General features: G+C 48.0%; 1 protein-coding gene across 1 annotated transcript in view; it reads right to left on the bottom strand.

Annotated features, from left to right (window-relative positions):
• The window catches only part of dab1a (DAB adaptor protein 1a), a 40,578-nt gene that overhangs the window by 11,531 nt on the left and 8,457 nt on the right, over positions 1-20,590 (bottom strand). The window contains exons 2-8 of the mRNA XM_076153305.1: positions 16,932-17,071; positions 15,302-15,400; positions 9,939-10,070; positions 5,540-5,659; positions 5,023-5,061; positions 4,393-4,455; positions 3,086-3,151 (exon numbers count right to left, since the gene is read on the bottom strand). Coding sequence (XP_076009420.1) covers positions 3,086-3,151; positions 4,393-4,455; positions 5,023-5,061; positions 5,540-5,659; positions 9,939-10,070; positions 15,302-15,400; positions 16,932-17,071 — 659 coding nt within the window. The remainder of the gene's footprint in view (positions 1-3,085; positions 3,152-4,392; positions 4,456-5,022; positions 5,062-5,539; positions 5,660-9,938; positions 10,071-15,301; positions 15,401-16,931; positions 17,072-20,590) is intronic.

Below are 20,590 nucleotides of genomic sequence, written 5' to 3'. Positions count from 1 at the left end.
TCTCTCTCTCTCTCTCTCTCGCCCGGCCAATTATCCTTCTGTGCCCATTAGGTGAGCTCTCGCCATCACTTTGCCCGTCCCTTTATCTTTATCAGTACAGCTGTCACCTATCAATTAACCATCTCCGGGGAAACGCTAATTACCTGCGCACATGTGTTTCTGCATACAATTAAACGCTGCCCCTTTAATTAACGCCACCTTGCTGATCACCCGCCGCGTGACCGACCGCTGCCAAACACACACACACACACACACACACACACAGACAGGCAGTGTGGTTTATATATCAATATATCATAGGGCAGTTTGGGGTTTGTGTGGATTTGCCGTGCTGGGCCGGTTGGGGGGGAAGTTCGCTGACCTCTATAGGTGGGAGTTGGTGATGGCGAGGAGGAGGAGGAGGCCCGCTGTTGATTCACCACACTCTGTTAGTTCTTATAGGGTCAAGGGCTCACTAAATTGAAATGGCTCTGTCTCTCTTTCGCCCGCTCTTCCTCTCGCTCTGTGTTCTATTGATTTGTCATCATTTAAGAGAGTGACAGAGCAAACAACAGCAGAGATTGCTTCAGACAGGAGGCCACGCTTCCATCCGCAGCATCATTTCATCCGCGGTGGCGCCAATCTGCGCTCTGTTTTTCCCTCGCCTACAGTGAATTTACTCTCTTCATCATTTACTACACACACACATTTGCTTAAATTTGAAGCGTATGAATCATTTACAAACATAGGATCTTCCTGTAGGGTGGTGTTTACTTCCTCCGCCCCAGATTGAAATAGAAAAAAGAGAAGTTGAATGCGTTCACACATGAATGGATGACTAGTCCAATAGGCCCGAGCAACAAGAGAGAAATATTGGATTTGTTCACATTCAGACACCTGCCAACAGAAAAGCAATCCAAATAACAGCATGCGGTATGAGGCCGGGCGAGGAGACGAGAGGGATCGCATGACGCCTGTGATACCTCCTCCGTACTGCCAGAGTCTCAGCAGCAGCTGAGGAGAACACACAGCCGCAACAGAGTCAGCGCCTCCCTGCACAACCTGCACCGGCTTCAAACCTTTGATTCGTTCATTTACTCTGGACTCAATCAGCGGATGGACTTGTTGGTCAGAGAAAATGTAAGCATTTGGGCAAAACCGTGTCTTTAAGATCTCGTGTTGCTTCACATTACAAGAGGAAGACGTCCCGGGAAAAGGCATCTGTTTATCTCACAACGTGTTAATAACTAGATGTTCTGACCTTTGCTTACCCCTCTAAATGTATTTACCCAGCTATAGGAGGACAGTAAGACCCCCACAGCCTCCCCCTGAGAGCCTGGGTGAGTTAGTGGGCCTGGTGTGTGTATGCAGCCTGCTTTGGTCCTTGTGTATGAATTATGAGCAGCATTGATTGGCTGTGAGATTCATTAACTCCACACTGCAGAATGCGGCTTGCAGTTGGTTCAGTTGGGCTCGTGTTGATGTGTGTGTGTGTGTGAGTTAGTGTGTCCGCTCCCTCCCTCACACGGCCTCGGTCAGGTCATTTACATGCACATTGATACTTGGATCGTACAGAGATTCAATCCATAAATCTATCTCAAATGTCATGTTTACCTTCATACCGGGGAAATTGGAACATTGGCGAGGGTCGATCGATTCTATTCAAGGAATGTAAAGCTCTTGGTATGACGTCGCCATATTTCCACATATTCCTCAATGAGGGGGGCGGAGGGGGGAGGGGCTCTCCTCATACTGCAGTCACATAATGTGTGTGTGTGTGTGTGTGTACTGGGGGAAAGGCCAACATCCTACTTATTTATACATATTATTTAGATCTTTGCCTTAATTGCGTTACAGACGGATAAGAGCACTGCGTGGATTTACACATAGTGTGTGTGTGTGTGTGTGTGGTCATTTTGGTCCACACCCATGTACTGTATGTCTGCTGTGTTCAATCTTGGCCACACTTATCGTACAAAAGGGGGGGAAACGTATTACTAAGGTCTGATTACACCAGACTGAACAACACACCTACAAAAAGGGATCCTTTACTGTGACACACAGACACACAGACACACACACACACACACACACACACAGATGATGAGCTCTGGACTGTGGGAGTGCTGGACTCTTAACAGGGTGAGGGGGGGGGCAAAGGAGTGCTCACATACAATATACACAGATATGGACAAAGATATAACACACACACGCCCACACACACACACACACACACACGGGCCTGGTTATTATGAATGTGGAGGTTTTAGCAGATTAAATCAGGGAGCATCTTTATAGGCAGATGAAGAGCAGCTGAGTTATAGTACCGCCTCACACTGGTCAAGGTCATCTTTCATTATAACTACAGGCAGCCCAGGCAAATACCAAGAGCTTACAGACGCCACACACACACACACACACACACACACACACACACACGCTGTGATATATATTACCATGACAAACACACTGAGGTACGCGCGTGTATGCATTGATGGGGTGAGAAACGCTTCCACATCCTATAGAGTCCAGAGAGAGGAGGCCATGCAGGTTTACAGCCGGACGCATCACTCATGTCATCGCACAGGAAGTTACAACACGCACAAAATGTCGTCCACACAATCTGAAAGAAGGTCATGCTGGCTTCATATTGGATTCGGCACTTGCAAAACCACAGCCGGGGCATGCTTCATCGGGCCGAGTGACACCACATGCAGTCACAGCCTCTCCCTCACACACACTCGCACACACACACACACACACAATCCCAGTTAACCATAAGGAGCGCAGGCAAGAAGGGCACCAACCACCACAGCACCGTTGGAAGCAGAACAGTAGCACAGCACACACTGGGTCCCAGCAAACCTCTCAGGGGACGCTCACACACAGTTTGGGAACCGTTAAGACCAAACTGGAGACGCTTCCAAATGAGTTCAAGAGGGGACGGGAACGCCGAATGGAGGCAGCGTTCCGTTTAGTTTTTTGGGGAAGTGGCAAGAATAGAACAAGGCAGGGACAGCTGAGAGGTTTGTCTGAGAGGGGGGAGACAGGGGGGAGGCAGGCGTGAGGGGGACGGGGGGGACACCGAGGGGGCGGGGGCAAACACACGGTCACTCACTGGGTGTCGCTTTGGGACGTCATAGACCCCTTCCTTCTGCTGACTGGTGGGAACCTACACAGATCAGCCAATAGAGCCAGAGAACAGCCAGGAGAACCTGTTACCTCTAGATTATCAAGCAGCGGAACAATCTGTACACGTCACTGTTACAGCCCCAAATCAATCACTGGCAGTGTGTGAGTGTGTGTGTGTGTGTGTGTGTGTGTGTGGGGATAATCTGAATCTGAATCTGCGATGTGAGAATTCATCTGCGGGGCTAATCAGCAGCCGGTGCGTCGCTCACTGCGTCTCGTTCCTTCTTTCTAATAAAGAAACGGGCAGCGCTGCTTATCACGGGCGCAGACGTGTAATAACTCAGACTGTCACACACACGCCGACATGTAATATCTCCGTGTCAGGCATGCAGATAGATTTGACAGCGTGCCGAATGAGAAGAAACAATGAGGCTTTTAGCGCTGATGGCAAAGCGCTGATACGTGAATCCTGGAATTCACATTTGTTGACTTCACCGACGCTACAGTGACATAAACATGAAGTCTGGGGGGGAGAGGGTTTATAATTTCCTAGTTGGGCCGGCTCTTAACGTGCTGTGTGTGTGTGTGTGAATGTAAATGTAATCCTTGTCGCCTTGTTTACATCTTTCACATGTTCATTTCCAGAAGCTTCCATCTTTATTCATACATTAGCTCCTCTGTGGCTGTGGGCTGCCTGAGACGCATGCTTCCTTGGCCCGATGTGTGTGTGTGGGGGTGGGATTGTATGTTTGTATGCATATGTGTGTGCGCGCGTGTGTGTGTGTGTGTGTGTTTGTGCATACACCAGCTCTCCATCTATTTTCAATCCATTTTATTTAAAGATCAAACGAGAGGCTGGTGATTAATCTTTCTCCCCCCCTCCGCCTTCTTTCATCTCCTCGGGATAAGGAAAGGAAAGGAGGAGAGGAGGGGGGTCCGCCTTCAACACAGAGCCCAGGAATAACCTCCATATCCCCTCCACACACACACACACACACACACCCCACCCCCTCTATTTCCCAAGGAGCTGCACCCATAGAGCGGTCCGGCTCATGTGTGCTCCTCATTCTAACCGACTTTTATTCTCTCTTTCTACATTTTTATGAGCGCAGAAGAAGTCAATAATTTTATTAGCGAGCGAGGAATACACTCGTCCCATTAAAGAGGGCGGGAGCTGGTACCTACCCACCAGCTTTAAATCTCTACAAAGACTCTAAAAGAACTCTCCCCCGGCTCGTGTCGGCGATGAAGAGGAGGAGACTCATGTGAGCTTGTGAGTACCTGATAAATGCTCTCTTCTGATTGGTCGCGGATCGGCTCGTGTCCCGCCTCAAACACAATGTACTACAACGTCGGCAGCAAAGGGAGGGAGGGAGGGGAGGGGGGTCGGGGTCGGGGAGGAGGAGAGGAAAAGAAGAAGTGAGAGAAATTGGGAAGTAGAAGCAGTTTGAGAGAAAAGTGGTAGAAATGGCAGTGATTAGTCAAATGGCATCGTCAATAGGTTCTCATTAAACAGCAATTGAGGAATAGATCCCGGCGACATATTGAGGAGAAATCAAGCAGAAAAAAGTTCCCACAGCAGCTGAGAAACTCGTAGCTCTCTCAGCTAATCATGCACCCCGACTGGCAACTGACATGCACACACACGCGCGCGCACACACACGGATGAGTGTTTCCTACTGTAGTCAACTCCACACACAGATCTGCACACACCTTGAGCCTCCACACTGTGCACATTGTCCTGCTGTACCACGGTGCAACCAAACAGAGACCATCTCCCCCCGCAGTGCACACACACACACACACACACACACACGGACACACGGACACACACACAGAGAGGAGCAGGCTGAATGGAAGAGAGTGCAGCGGGCGACAAGAGGACGATTCTTTGATTGATCAGAAAGTTACCTGGTAGACAGGGTCCTCCAGGTCCTCCTCCAGTATCGTCTGCAGGTGGGGAGGGAGAGCGAAAAACAGAGGGGAGGACAGAGGAGAGAGAGAGAGAGAGAGGGGGGAGAGGCGGAGAGTTAAGCCAGCGGAGGAGCGAGAGTGGGCGGCAAGCGCGGGAAGACGCGGCGGCTTCCCGGGATTCAGATAATCATTTGGCAATCATGGTGAGACGGAGCGATGAAAGAGAGAGGGAGGAATTAAACAGGAGACGCAGGGAAGAGGGAGCAAAGACAGAAGTAGTGAAGACAATGGACAGATGGCGCCACTGATGAAACGATTCCCTCAGAATCAGCACTCTGGATGTCATCTGCCTGCTTTGATGTGTTTTTTTTTTTCCCCCATCGCCGTAATGTGGCACTTGACTCGTCTCTCAAGAGTCTCTTGGATGGAGGTGATGATACTTACAGCAGATGATGAGCGTGAGCTTATAGAAACAACCATCAGAGAGCCAGTGTGTGTGTGTGTGTGTGTGTACCTGGTAGACTGCCTGCTCACACTGTTTGTCTTTCTGGGCCTTCTTCTCCATCTCCTCCCTCTGTTTTATCTCGTAGATGAGCTGGAATAAGTCCCGCAGGTCCAGAATCACCAGCTCAGCCTAAGAGCACAAGGATACATTAACATACACACACACACACATAAAGACACATACTCCACACACACTCTACGCTCCCATACACACCCTGCATTATAATGTGTTCTGCATGTGGATACATTGGCTGGTTGATGACTTCTGACGTGCGGTTGCATAAACACGTCTGCATTAAAACCACTCTTGTTATCTTGATTCTGCTCTGGGATCAGGTTTGTTTTCTTAAGGACGCTGTTAAAGTGTACATTCCTCCTTATTCCATTAATGAGGCTCAGATCCTGCACACACCAGATCTGATCACAATGCAATCAACAGAGTAGATCACGTCTTCATCTCTACTGTTACACCTCTTCTATAAGGAGTCTAGATACAGGTCAGGTCTTCATGTGAGTCCTGAATGAGACCAGACCTGGACCTGATGAGAGATGAAGAGTTTTGTTTTGTTCTGGTCCTCTTAAAGAGCTTGGGCCGGGCCTACAGAACCCCTTGAGTCCACTGATCGTATGAAAGCTCGAACAGTATCTTGACCTCATCCATGTGTGATCTTATGAGATCATCTATACATTTGAAGCCTCTTCCTGTATGTTAGGTGAGTGATCTCTGTTCTCTGGTCTCCTGGTCTCTGATTCCTGCATCCCCTGAGCGTTCAGGTCTCTTCTCAAGTGTTTGTCTGGCGTCCAGCAGTGCTTCAGACTGAACACCAGACTATTCAACCTCCCTGATTATTGCTGTGAGGCTCCCGTTTGACAGCCATCACAGTGTTTCCTCTCATGGCTCTTTGTTGTTTGATCTCCTCACATCATTGCTGACTCTCTAAAACATGACTTCTCTCACATCAACACACACACACACACACACACACACACACACACACACACACACACACACGTATTCTGAGGAACTGAACTTTTCTGTGTTTACACTGCTTTGGGCTTTAGGCCATTTTCTCATGCAAATCAATTAACTGGAGCGCACAATCAATACCCGATCAGGTGAGATTCAGTTCTTATTTCAATCTTACGCCTGCAGGAGCACAAGAATGTAAGAAAAATACCAACAAATATCAATGAATGAGGCCATAAGGCTTTCTAACTAAACTGGAATGTTACCCAACAAATTAAAACCTCAGCAAATATTTTAACGTCGTTAATTAAAGCGTGATTTATTGTTTTGATTTCTGTTACTGAGATTGGTTCAACATTGACCCACAGGGCAAGCGGTGACATTCGCAAATCATCTCTCACAGGCGCTGTTGTGCAATTTGTGAATCAGTAAACAAACGCTGCCTGCTGCCTGGAAACAGGCGCAGAGACTCACACACACGGCAGGTAACCAGCCTCTGCACACACATCTACACAATAACCACACACTCCGTTCATTTTCCAGTACCTGTGCAGATACCAGATACTAGAGATTACCACTTTTCTGTCTGGCGGGCAAGAATACTGACAACAAAGCAGTTAGATGACTCACAACTTATAATTACTGTCCCAGAGAAGAACATTTAAGCAGACTGGCCCTTTAAGAGCAGATCAATTATTGATGTGGAGCTACGCTAAGTGCAGCCAGAGTTCAGACGGAAAGCTGAGAAATAGTTGTAGTTTAGTGTTCCTGCCAGATTAACGACCAGAACACTGAACATAACACACACACGTTCACTGCTGAGACACAAAGTCAAAGCCCGGAACGACCCGATGGCCCCGACACACTCGGGTCAGAACCTTCATGTCCAGAACCTGGATCCAGCTCTGCTTTAAAGACTCAATCATAAATGTTGCTGTGGAACATTCAGTATGGGTGTTGCAGTTTTGTTGCACATTTTAACACCAGAGTGTGTTTGATTTCAGTCCCGCCCTGTGAAGCTTCAGGCTCCTTTGAGATTCTAATCTTCTCTTCTTTTTTCCATTGATCCTAATACGTCTCTGGGATTCTGGATTTGTATCTACAAGCTTTCTAGGATGATGAATTCATGATGAACTCTGTGTACTGCAGAGATGAACTCACCTCATTTCAACAGAATTCCTAATTGTGATGCTGTCAGTTCATAACCTGACATTTACTGCAGACACACACTGCACTTCTTCTTGGATTATGCAGCATTTTCAGTAACAAATGCATCAAATTCACCATAATAGCCTGAGATAGCTTCTGCTGCTGTTTTGTATGGACATGGCAGGACGGCATAGAGGCTGAAAGTGTTCTCTCATCAATCCCCCATGTCTGTGCAGTGATGGAGTGCAGGAGTGACTTTGTGGTGTGTGTGAAGTAGGTTGACTTAATTGATCGGTAACGTCATGTCCCTCAACCTGTCTCATTTAAATGTAACACCGTTTAAGCTTTCTACTTTTCCCCAAAACGCTTCTAGACAACCTCCAGAAGTGTGCGGGAACATAAGAGCTTGTGACAGCGATAATGATCTCACGCTAAAGGCAAGACAGGAAGTGTCAAGAGATAAATTGGAACAGAATCTCTGACTCGTCAAAGATGCTTTTCCACATTAACACCGTGTTTTTTTGGTATAGCTTAAAGTTTCTGAGTCACTTAACTTAACTGAGCTCACAGTGATGCAGTGGAAACACTCGGCTGGCCCACTTCCTGTCAACCTCACACTATTCTCTCTGAAGAAATTGGTAAATCTGAAGAATGCTGGCAAATTATAGCGCTCAATTTATTTTCCCACTAAGGTAATAGAATTCAGAACGACTGCTGAGAGTCAAATCAAATCAAAACTGCGTCTGGATAATCCTGCCCTCTAGCCCCCTACCAAAAAAAATTAATTAACTTTTCTGCAGACCATTTCTAAGATCATTTTGTAAAACTAACACATTTCCTTGTTTTTTGTTTCATATTGTTATGAGGATCTAAAGAACGCCACTGAGCCGCTGAGTAAAGAGTCAGATTGTTTCCCCTAACCTCAAAAATATGGAATACTGCAAAGTCACCAGTCCTCACTTCTGATCACAATATTCACACAAATACTGACAGAATACATCAACACACCCGTGGAGTTCATGTTCTGTATGCAGGAGGTTTAAATCCAAACAGCAGCAGAAGGATCCAGACTCTGCTGACCAAACCTCTCTGCTTCTACATTATTTGTCATTTGCGGCTAAATGGCTAGATAACTTTAACAGCCGGCCATCTTAGGAGTTAGATTGAAGATTGAAGGCTCCTTACTCAGAGAGAAAAAGCTCTTTATATTAACTACAATAATAGTTGCGTAAAGTAAGCATGAGAGAGAGACTGTGATGCATTGAGGAGCTGTTTGCAGAGAAACATTACCAACCATTTGCTTTGCAATTAGAGTGTTTCCATCCCAACTCAAACTCCTTAAAACAGATCTTGTTTTGCTCCGAGGCTTTGAAAATGGCCTTTTCAAAAGACGGAAGAGCCAAAATCCAATTACTTTAGAATTTACCCTCAAATTGGCCTGTTAGGAACAAGTCTGCGTCCTCGCCTGATGACAGAGATGCTTTGTTAATTCCCATCAAATGGCTACGTTCCAATTACAACCTGAGCCCCCCCCCCTCCCTCTGGCTCGCTGCTCTGAGGCCGATAGCCTGAGCGACGGCTGAACCAAATCCTTGAACGGGGAGAAAAAATGATCCTGACCTTTCCTCAGGCGGACAACAGGTAAATGACAGCTCAGCTGACCGAGGAGAACTTTGCATTGTAAAGTAGTGTTCAGCAGGGGGAGCAAGAATTTAGGAGTGTGAGATCAGCTGGTGTGTGTACGCTGGGGAGAAGCTCATTCCCCAGTATGTGTGTGTGTGTGTGTGTGTGACTGTGTATTTGTCTAAGTCAAAGCAGCCCGGTTCATGGCCCTAGGAGGATGGATATGCCATTAGAGCCGGTGACACACACTCAAACTCTCATCGACTCACTATGGGAAATCAATACGGCTACAGAGTGAGCCAGCTGAATCCAGAGCAGACAAGAAGCACAGACACAATAAGAGCAGCAACAATAATAACAGGTCCGAGAGGGGCACTTAGGATCACATATATACGACGCTGTGGGACCCAACACACTCGTGCCGCACCGACTCAAACACACGCAGAGACACACACGTGTACACACACCAAACCTAGTGCTCTACAGAGTAAACACTGTGTTTGATGAGCGCTGCAAAGGGACATAGTTGGTTTTCAAGGGTCCTTATCTAAATGTCAAGGGGTCCTGGCTGGCGAGGGAAGACTGATGAATCATGCATTAACCTTCACACAAAGGGGCACGCTGAGGAAACAACACACACACACACACACACACACGCAAAGACACTGACCGACTGAGAGGTTTTGATGGCTACAAAGCGGTGGTTCCCTTCCTTCCCGCAGACGTAGCCGAAGGCTCGGTGGTCCGTGATGTCCTTGGCGATGTAGGAGATCTCGTGGACCGCATGGTGATGCTGGAGAACCTGAGGGGGGAGGAAGAGGAAGAAGACACGGGGGAAGGAGTGGAGACGTGAGCGTTACGCAAATTAAAGAGGCACTTGAAAGTATTCCAGTAGGATTCCTCCTCCTGTCGCTTCACTCCAGAGCTCTGATAATGCTTCAGAGATGAAGATGATTACAGATGAAGATGATTAGGTTAACGCCAACAAGCTGCACGCAAAGCTACTTCAGCTTTGTCTTTTGTACGGGAAAGGAAAACACACACACACACACACACACACACACACACACACACACACACACACACACACACACACACACACACACACACACACACCTCGTCTCCTATATTAAACTGTTTTCAGCTCCCCTGCCCTCTCTAGTTTAGCCTGGGTGGGTCGTGCCAAGCTGGCTGTGCCCGTGGCAGATGGCACTGTTTTTCCCTGGGACAGAGGGGGTGTGTGTGTACGTGTGTGTGTGTACATGTGTGTGTGTGCGTGTGTGTGCGTGTGTGTGTCGGTGACAATCACAGCTCGGCAAGCTGTCGCCTTGATCACTTCATCTGTGCCCTCACTCACAGCAGACACACACGGCGCACGCATTCTCACACACTGACATGTACACACAAACACAAACACACACAACTTTACAGCAATACCCTTCTGATAAGTCACACTAAATGTCTGCTTTGTTGTGGTTGTGTGTGCCAGGTGTGTGGCAAGCGACACAACGAGCCGCGAGCCTTTGGCCCGTTCAGTGTGTGTGTGTGTGTGTGTGTGTGTGTGTGCTGGGGGCCGGAGCTCCATACATCAGAGGCTAAACACACACATCTGCTCCCTTTGAAGTCAGTCCAACAGTAAGCCGCGGCACATAAGAGTGGCATCAATTTAACATGGGGTGCCACTGGCAGACACGCTCACACACACACACACACACACCAATCACACAATGAACCTCCAGCTGCAGAAGATGGACAATGGGACAATGGACTATGTTGTCTTCTCACACACACTTCACACTCCTGCAGCCTCACTCGGCCTCATGAACAGCTTGAATCTTGAATACTCAGATTCAACAAAATGTGAGAAATGTTCTGGAAGAATCCTGGTGTAAGCGCGGATCTTTTGGAGGTCCAAACAAAGGACGTTTCTTCTACTTCCACCCACCCCTACCCACACACACACACCCACACACACAAAGGCGAGCGGGTGTCTTGTTGTTGCTGGCGTCTGTTTGCTCGCCACAGCGACGGCTCGGACAGTCGTAATCCGATTTGCGATCAAATTTGGCAGGTTAGTTTTGCAGGGCTGGGGGTCACGACCTCTGCTGTCGACCTTTGTTATTGTTCAGCCTGATGTTTGAGTTATAAGAACAACTTTGATGTTTAACTTCTGAACAGTGAGTCACAGAATCTAAATCTCCTCCCTCCATCTGCATCCATTCAGATCGTTTTCTCTCACATCTCCTCCTTTAATTTGAGCTTAATTGGAACATCTGGACATGTGGAACATCTGGACCAAGCTGGATGAGAGTTATGTCTTTGTCATTTTATATTTCCTACTGTTTTGCCACAATTTGTGCCAAAGTTGAGGGCGGGGCTCATTTTGTCTATAGTAATAAATTGTATAGGGCAGATCCATGCTAAGTTTACTGTCTGCTACATTGTTTACATTGGTTTCAGTCCACAGTAGATTGATCGCCTTGTTCTTCTTCTGCTAAGAGAATTGAAACATGAACATGGCCTTTTGTACTGAGAACTAAGACTGAATATGTTGTACTTTCTCAGACGCACTTACAGCTGGAACACACATCTATTTCCTCATCATTTTACCCACAAGTTTGTTCAGAAGAGTCCCAGACGATCCCAGGGGGGGGGGGCGGCTCAGCTGAAGCCCACATGTCTGGCAGCACAAACCATCAAATGGCAAAATCACAAGTAGCATAAAGAGATGAGTCACTGTCTGGGGAGGTGGACCTGTTTGAACAAAACAGGTGGGTGTAGCAGAGATGTCGATACCGACTGTACGCTCGCTCGCTCTCTGGCACTGCTGATATGCGCCGCAGCTTCCTCTCCTATTTTGAAACACACACACACACACACACCCACACACACACTGAGGAGCTGTGGGCAGTCTGCCCTTCAGCAGTCGCCAACCAGTGAACCAAGACATTCCCTGTTACGCTGGGAGTGGAGAGGGAGGAGGAGAGCAGCGGGGTGGTGCTCTCTCTCGCTCTCTCTCTCTCTCTCTCCCTCGCCCTCCCTCTCTCTCTTTCCTCCCCTCTTCACATGGCTCTCATGGAGGTGAGACATCATGAGTGAGAGCCTGGGGGGGACACCGGGTCTCCGGCCAACAGGACAGAGTCCAGATTAGCAGTCAGCTTTGAGGTTTAATTAATTCCCTGCAAGAGGAGGTGACACTGCTGCGGTCGCTCCCGGAGAGCTCTCTGCCTGTTGCACACACACACACACACACACACTCACACAAGCTAGAGTGTGTCTATTAATAATTTTTGATAATTAACAGTTTGACATTGAGTTCTTCACTGTAGCCCAAATACAGAGCAACAGAGAGGGAGAGAGAGAGAGAGAGAGAGAGAGAGAGAGAGAGACAATACTAATACACTCTCCCTCCTCCCTCTCTCTCTCTCTCTCTCCCTCGTTCATCTTCTCTCCCATGTGTACATTTTTCAGTTTTCTGTTGACTGAACTGCGCTAATTAGACTTTTCTGATTTTATTTTCCCACAGAGCAGAAGGCTGCAGAGTTCAGCCCTTCACGCTTGTGAGTTCTCGACCCGGCTTGGCACCGCGATCCTGACGAGCCTGACGAAAGAGAGGAGGAGGAGGAGAAGGAGGAGGGACCATATGTACGGCACAGCGAGCGTACTGAGAGAGAGAGAGAGAGAGAGATGGAGAGAGTGATGGAGGGAGGGAGAGAGAGAGAGGGAGTGAGAGAGAGAGGAAGAAAGAGGGAGAGAGAGATGGAGGGAGGGAGAGAGAGAGAGGAAGAAAGAGGGAGAGAGAGATGGAGGGAGAGAGAGAGCTAGAGAGAGAGAGAGAGAGACGCCTGGCCTACCCTCTGCTGAGATTAATGTCTCTCCTCTTCTTCTCCTCCATCTCGAGCACCACCTCCCTCCCTCCCTCCCTCCCTCCCTCCCTCTCTCCATCCTCTGCGACCTTCCCTCCTCCGATAGAGGGGCGATCCATCCATTCCCTCATCCATACATCCATCCGCCCATCAGGCTGACTGATGCACAGGAGGGGAATTAGACTGTCAAGATCCCTGAACCTCAGCGAGTCGTTCTCCCCCTCTCTCCCTCTCTCTGCCTCCCTCCCTCCTCTCCTCCTCTCCCTCGCCATTAAGACTGGTTGAAGGACTGATAGTAAGGACGGCATATCTCTATAGTTAATATTAATGTGTGGAGACAGAGGACAAGGTCTCCCTGTAGAGAGCTTTACTTTGACATATGTTCACTGATTCCCTCTAACTCCGTTTCTGTCTCCGCTCCTCCCTCCATCTCTCTCTTTCACTTTCTTCCTTCTCCTTTATTCTCCTTTTTTTTTTTACGTCGCCCCCATCTCGCCCCATCTCTCATTCTCTCTCTTTATCACTCCATCTTTTAGTGGAGGAGACTCTCCGCTCGCCCGAGAGAGGAGACAGAGAGAGCGAATGAGATGAAGAGAAACGAGGGTTATAAAAGGAGGAATGGAGGATTTGAAGGTTGAGGGATGAGCGGCGGGGCTTGCAATATGGCCGCCCTGTGGGAGGCCACTGGTTACTGCGTCCTGGCTGTCTCATACCACACACACTTTTGAATTACGGCTGGCTGTGCTCTTGCATACACACACACACACACACACACACACACACACACACACAGCATCCAGCGCCCGTCGAGGTGTAAATCTGAAGCTTACCATGTCAGCCTCTAAAGCCAGGTGAGCCTCACACACACCTCTGAATCAGACCACACGCACTCACCATCAGACCAGCCGATGGTCAGACAGACGGCACACACTGCGACGGTTTACCTGGCACCACAGGGGGACGTAAACACGGCGTCGTGTTTTGAAGCCGGTGTGATAAAAAGATAATAGGAGCAGAGGATCTTAGCAGGGACACGACGAGCAAACAGGGACGGAGCCAGACGAGATATTTCTCTGAAGTTTCTGGGACACAAACACTCCATTATTAATAAGGCTGGAATATAAAATGGACCAACCAGAAGCCCACATCTAACAGGGGAAGGAAGGAGTTCTGGGTACTGACACAGAGGGACGTGGGGAGTCTGGACAGGAAGCAGAGACAAACACAGGTCTCTGAGGTTTGGGTAGAAGATGTTATAGTTTGTGTCTTTGAATTCAAGTGAAGGAGTCTCTGCATCTCAAAACAGCTTTGGCGGCTGAGCAGGAGAACGTTACTTGTTAATCACAGACGATGGCGTTCTTCTAAAGGCCAGCCAGCTCAGCTTGATTGAAGCTTGATGAATTTGTTTTCTAACAGGACTGAGATCACTTCCTCCTAAAGGTCTCCCTGCTCGCTTTAGGTGAAGGGACAAGTCTGAGTGCTGTGATCAGAGCTGTCTGATGAAATTGTACTAAGGTAGGGGGACCGCACTTGTACGCCCCCCCACCCACCCACCCACCCACCCACACACACACACACACACACACACACCCCAACATCCTTTTAATCTTAAAATGCAAACAGACGGGCTGCGTTGCTCTGCTGCCTTCACAGATGAATTCATATATGTAATATAATCTGTACTACATGATCTTCTATACACGACGCTTTGCTTTGCTGAGCAAGTTAATAACTTACTGTAGTTTTCAATATAAAATCTATTTGGTTTATTACTGGTGGGATTTCAAAAACCCAAAACATGAAAAGAAAGGCAGAGAAACAGACGGAGATAAGGTCACAGGCAGACAGAGAGAAATGAGATGAAAAACAACTGAAGGAGCAACCGAAAGCAGACGGACCAAAACAGTAATAGATCCAGTCGGACACGCGGAGAAGCAGCCGTGTCAGAGGGGAGATGTGTAATATAACAGCAGTGTGTGGGGCAGACAATGGGGCGGCCATGTTCTCTTATCTACCCAGGCCTTGTTCTCAGGGTTTCAATTAGGGACTCCTGATTTCCCAAAGGGCTCCTCCCTCTCATGGAGATGCCTCATTAACTGAAGAAACACACATGCACACACAAAAACAAACACACACACACAGACACAGGTTTGGCTGCTGCGCTTACCCCTGACTTCTCATCAAAGATCTTGATCCCTCCAAAGGAGACGGTCAGAAACACCTTCTGCTTGTGTTCCCCTTTAGACCGCGCTGCTGCGGCGAAACCCTGAGGAGAGACACAGAGACGAGACGTGAAGCAGAGGACGGGGAGGACAGACACAGAGACATGTAGCAGAGCTGGACAGGAACACACTGTCTCCACATGTCCCCAGTTCAGTTTAAAGTAGCTTGGTAGAAACATTAGTAAACAGGACTTATGTCTCACAGGTCCTCATAATCTGTCTCTGTTGCTTTGTCTACCAACAAGATTAATGACTTGAAATTATTCTGATACTGAATATTTTATGGAGATCATTTATTCATGGCCAGAGGCGTTTTAAAGGAAGCTTCTGTTATATTAGTGTTTCTATTTGTTACCTTTTGCTGAGGAGGTCTTATAATTGTTCCTGTTCATTGTTTCGTCAGTGTGTTTATCAGCAGGATTAGTTGAAAAGTTATAAACAGATTTTTGTAAAACTTGGTAAAGAGGTTGGACACGATTCAGGGAGGAACCCATTCAAGTTTGACACCCATCGGCCTGACGGTGGTGCAGTTCTTGCGACTTCTACACTTTAATCTTTGAGCTGTAAGTCATAGAATTAAAGCAATTTTTGGGGATTTTGAATTGAACAATCCCATAGAAATCTAGGAAATATTTGACCAAATATCCAGATTCCGCTATGATGGTAAATTGCTACAGAAATGCCAGGAGTTAATGCCACAGTCGGGTCGTTCAAAGGCTTTACAGGAAATATAGGAAATCAATAAGAACTACGGAAATAGCAAAGGTAGACTGAAGGACAGGAGGTGTGAGGAAGAAGGCATAATTCAACAGCTCCTGACAAAGTAACTACACTTAATACATCATGACAGGCTGAGTGTAAGATTATCGAAGGGTGGAATTTCCCTTTTATGCGCAGGACGGCGTCTGCATAGGTGAGTCGAGAGAGGAGGAGAAGAAAAGGCAGACGAGCGACGAGAGGATCCAGAGAGACGGAGCAGGACAGGGAGGAGCGGTACCAAAGAGGAGGAGGAGAGATCAGAGAAAAGGACTTGATGGATTTCCTGTCTGAATAAATGAGGAGGAAGGAAGCCGTTTGATCAATGAGCCGTCTGTCCTCTCCTCAGCCTCTCCACGCGCCGGCTCACTGGAGTTTGGACTACACGTAAACAAAAAGTCAATGCGTTTGAAATCTCACGCAGCTTGACAAAAACGACAAAAACAGGAAAACTAAAGCAAAATTTTATATTAAATCGACACTTTATCATCTAAACGACCCTCCTTCCTCATTGCGATCTTCTTCTCTCTCCGTCCCTAGAAACGATAACCTCTTTGTCTTTCGTCTACCTTCTTCCCAGTTGGGATTCATGGACTGACGACTGTGTTGGCGGTTGAGGCTCAGTAGGTTTTTGTGAATTACGGAACCCAAAGCTGCTCTAGTCAATCACATTACATCGTTTCTTTGGATTAAATGTCAGAATTATGTCTAACTCTCAAAGGCACCTCATTGGTCAAGACACCTTTGAGGAACTCTGCTGACTGACAATGGGAGATGGAAACCTCCTGGATGGTGGTGAAGATGTGTAGGTCTCCTCACCTTGAGCTTCATCATTGAGTCCTGACAGAGTTTGTCTCCTCGGGCTGCAGTGACCTCGTCCAGGCCGATGAGCTTGGCCTTGTAGCGGACGCCATCGCCCTTAAAGCGCCTGATGAGAGTCGCCTCGCTGCGATCTTGCCCTGGAGACACACACACACACACACACACACACACACACAGGCCTTTTTAGTCTACAGTATATCTTCTAGTCAAGGACCTCACACCAATGCTATTACCTGTGGATCATCAATCACATAGACCACAAAGGGAAAAAAAGGCGACACAGCGGAGGTCAGAGCCCCTCATGTTGGCAACATGTTGTTATGTGGCAACGTCAGATTTTTGATCTGTGGCATCATCTGAATGACACTGGGCTACACACTCACACACACAAATCGATGAGGTTCAGTGGGATTAGAGCTGAAACTGTGACCGCTCTCCTCTCCCTCCATTCCTCCCACCGAATAACGCCATGACATTTTGCTCTTATCTCCCCCCCTGTCTCTCACACTCATCCCTCTCTCCTCCCTCTCCATTGTGTGCGAGAGCGTTGCTATTGTGCGCGTGCATTAGTTAGTGTCAGCGGTGTTGACCTTCCTCGCGTCCAGCAAGCCTCTCGGCGTTATCTCCTGAAGTGAGTACAACACACCGCTCTGCGCACACACAATATGGAGCGCGGAGGGGAATAACAAATCATCAGCTGAGCTCTCACTTCCTCTTTGCGTCTCTCTCGCTCTCCATCTTCGTCTCGTTTTGTTTCTCTATCCCCGACCTGCAGTGCCAAATAAAGGAAAACATCTGTGTGTATGTGTGTGTGTGTGTGTGTGTGTAAGAGAGAGGGGAAAGAATGCATGAGCGATGGCGGGAAGGATAATGATAATGCAGCATATTCAGATAATATATGAGGCATTAGTTCTGTACTCCACAGCAGCATGACTCTTGGAAGGTCGTCGTCAGCGTGATGGAGAGGTCCCACTCCTCCTCTCCTTGTTCTCTCACACTCCCTCCGTTCACACACTCTCCCAACAGCACTGCAGCGCACCACCGATGAACTCTGTAACCACGGGCCAGAGCATTAGTTTATACGACGCGGCTGAATCATCTTTGTCCAGCGCCGTAATGGCCTTCCTCCCTCAGCTCTGCCTGCTTTGCTTATGGGCCCTTATTTTAAAACACTTTATTTACATAACTTGACTTATGTCCTGTTTATGCACGATTGTAGGATCTGAACGTTGTTTAAGAGCGTTTACAGCTCCAAAGCTCTCGTAATGAGAGAATCTCCTGATGGCCTCGTCCCTTACTTAACTGCAGTACAGCCAGAAGCCTGGAAGAGTGTGTGTGTGTGTGAGAACAAAACAGTACATTAAGAGAGGGGCTTTGTTTCATGTAAAGAAAACAAACAAACACACACACACACACAGACACACACACACACACACACACACTCTCCCTCCCGTGCGTGCGTGCGTGTCAAGCTTTAATCTATTCCGACGCAGCTAACTCGTGTTTAGATATCTGCCCACTTTGCCGCGTCTGCCTGCCTGCCTGCCTGTCTGTCTGTCCGTCTGAGCGTGCGACTGCCCGGCTACTCGCCCTCATACATCATTTAATTTATGATGACTGACGGGAAGACAAATTACCTCATAGCTCCTGCTCCACTCTGCAAATCTCCAAAGGCCTGGGAGAGAGACGAGGAATAGCTCTTCATTTGCGGAGGAAGTAGGAGAGAGAGGCGAAAGGCGTCTGAGTCGGACTGAGAGTGAGATGACGTGATTAACCCTCTGAGGGATTCAGATGTTGGATGAATCTTTAAACGCTTCTGTCCAATCTGCCTATAGGAAACGTACAGGACAGCGCTGACAATCCCTCCGCATCAGAACCAGGAGAAGTGTCGGCACTACTTGGTAGAAACCTGCTTAACACACACTGACACTAACACACACACACTGCTCACGACTTCCTTTCTAATCCAGAATACACACCTGCGATAAATCTCTTTATCTGCCCGAGGAAAACAAGAAGGAAAGCTCTGATTTACTCTGCTGGGTAAAGCCCAACTCTTCATCCATTTCCTCTCGCTGCTTGTCTTTGGGTGCATTCACTCATTATTGCGTAGTCTACAGTGTGTGAGGTAGTGTGTGTGTGTGTGAGTGTGTGTGTGTGTGTGTTAAATAACGCTGCCTGTGTCCAGCTGCTTTTGTCTCAATGGAACAGCGGTTTTCATTCTAGTCTGACATTTAAGACCCACTCCCTCCATCTGCATCCATCACCATTACAGCTGCTATACTTAGCACACCGAGGGAAGGAGAGAGAGAGAGAGAGGGAGAGAGAGAGAGAGAGAGAGAGAGAGAGAGAGAGAGAGAGAGACAGGGGTTCCAAGGTTAGTTCTCCTGCTGAGTGGTTTATATTATTACCTTTTGGGAGGATGTTCCATCAAAGACCACCCCGTGTGTGTGTGTGTGTGGGTGTGTGCATGTGCGCGTGTGAGTGTGTGCACGTGTGTGTCAGCAGGGGAAGCATTCAGTCTGCTGTAATTAAACGTCTGCTATCTCAGTGACCCCGCTGAGCTTCAAACAAAACTAATGAAAGAATCTTCTATTTCATCTGTCACGCTTCCTCCACACACACACACACACACACACACACACACACACACACACTCACTCACTCCCACGCCCAAACTTCGATCTCTCCGCATCGCATTCACACGTACACACACACCACCTTCCGTTCCATCACATTTGACAAAGAGTTGTTCCATTTCATCTGTTATGGCTCCTCTGCAGAAACCACACACACATCCACACACACACACACACACACACACACACACACATCCACAGGAGTTACAGGCTGAAGCAGCACCAGGCTGTAATATCCTGGCTACACTGAAGCACTTAATGTGTGTGTGTGTGAGTAGTTGGTATGCACGGCTGGTTAGACCCTCTCTCTCTCTCTCGCTCTCTCTCTCTCTCTCTCTCTCTGAAGCAAGGAGGGAGGGGAAGAAGGACATAAAGCTGAGAGCAAAGGATGGAATGAAGGAGGAACAGAACGTGATGGATGGATGAATGAGCGAAGCCTCCATTGGATAAATGTCACTCAGGATTAGAGGGTTATGACAGGCAGAACCCCCACTGACACACACACACACACACACACACACACACTTCCACAGGTGATAGATGGCAGGTGACTCTGCGACTACACTGAGCTGAGTCCTTCAGGGAAGCCGCTAGCATCGCCCCTGGCAACAGTAACCTTAGGCATCCTGGGTGCTCCTCCATCACTCTCTCTCTCTCTCTCTTTCCCTCCCTTCCCCCCTCTCTCTCCCCCTCTACAGCAGCCTCTACCCCTGATTCTCTCCCCCCTGACCTTTGGATTGATTTGCATTTCTCTCTCATCCTTGCATTCACTCAACCTAAATTCCACAGCTTGGTTGTTCTCTTCACCTCCAGCACCCTGAAGCTCCACTCAGTGTCTCTCAGATTCGATAATGAGCCGATCCCACCTGAAGTTTCTGCAGCGGCGTTGCTTTTGATCCCAGAATGTGAAGCTGCTTATTCACAGGAAGAGCAGAGGGATTGTGAGTGTGTGAGGCCGATCACACACCGCAGCTCAGCCCATTAGTTTCATTAGACATTAGAGACTGAGTTCATTAG

The sequence above is a fragment of the Genypterus blacodes genome, unplaced genomic scaffold (assembly GCF_046128005.1).
Source record: "Genypterus blacodes isolate CSIRO-AG114 ecotype Tasmania unplaced genomic scaffold, CSIRO-AGI_Gbla_v1 ptg000058l_1, whole genome shotgun sequence".
NCBI lineage: Eukaryota > Metazoa > Chordata > Actinopteri > Ophidiiformes > Ophidiidae > Genypterus > Genypterus blacodes.
Note: the sequence above shows the minus strand (reverse complement) of the source record. Positions and strands in the feature narration are given on the sequence as shown.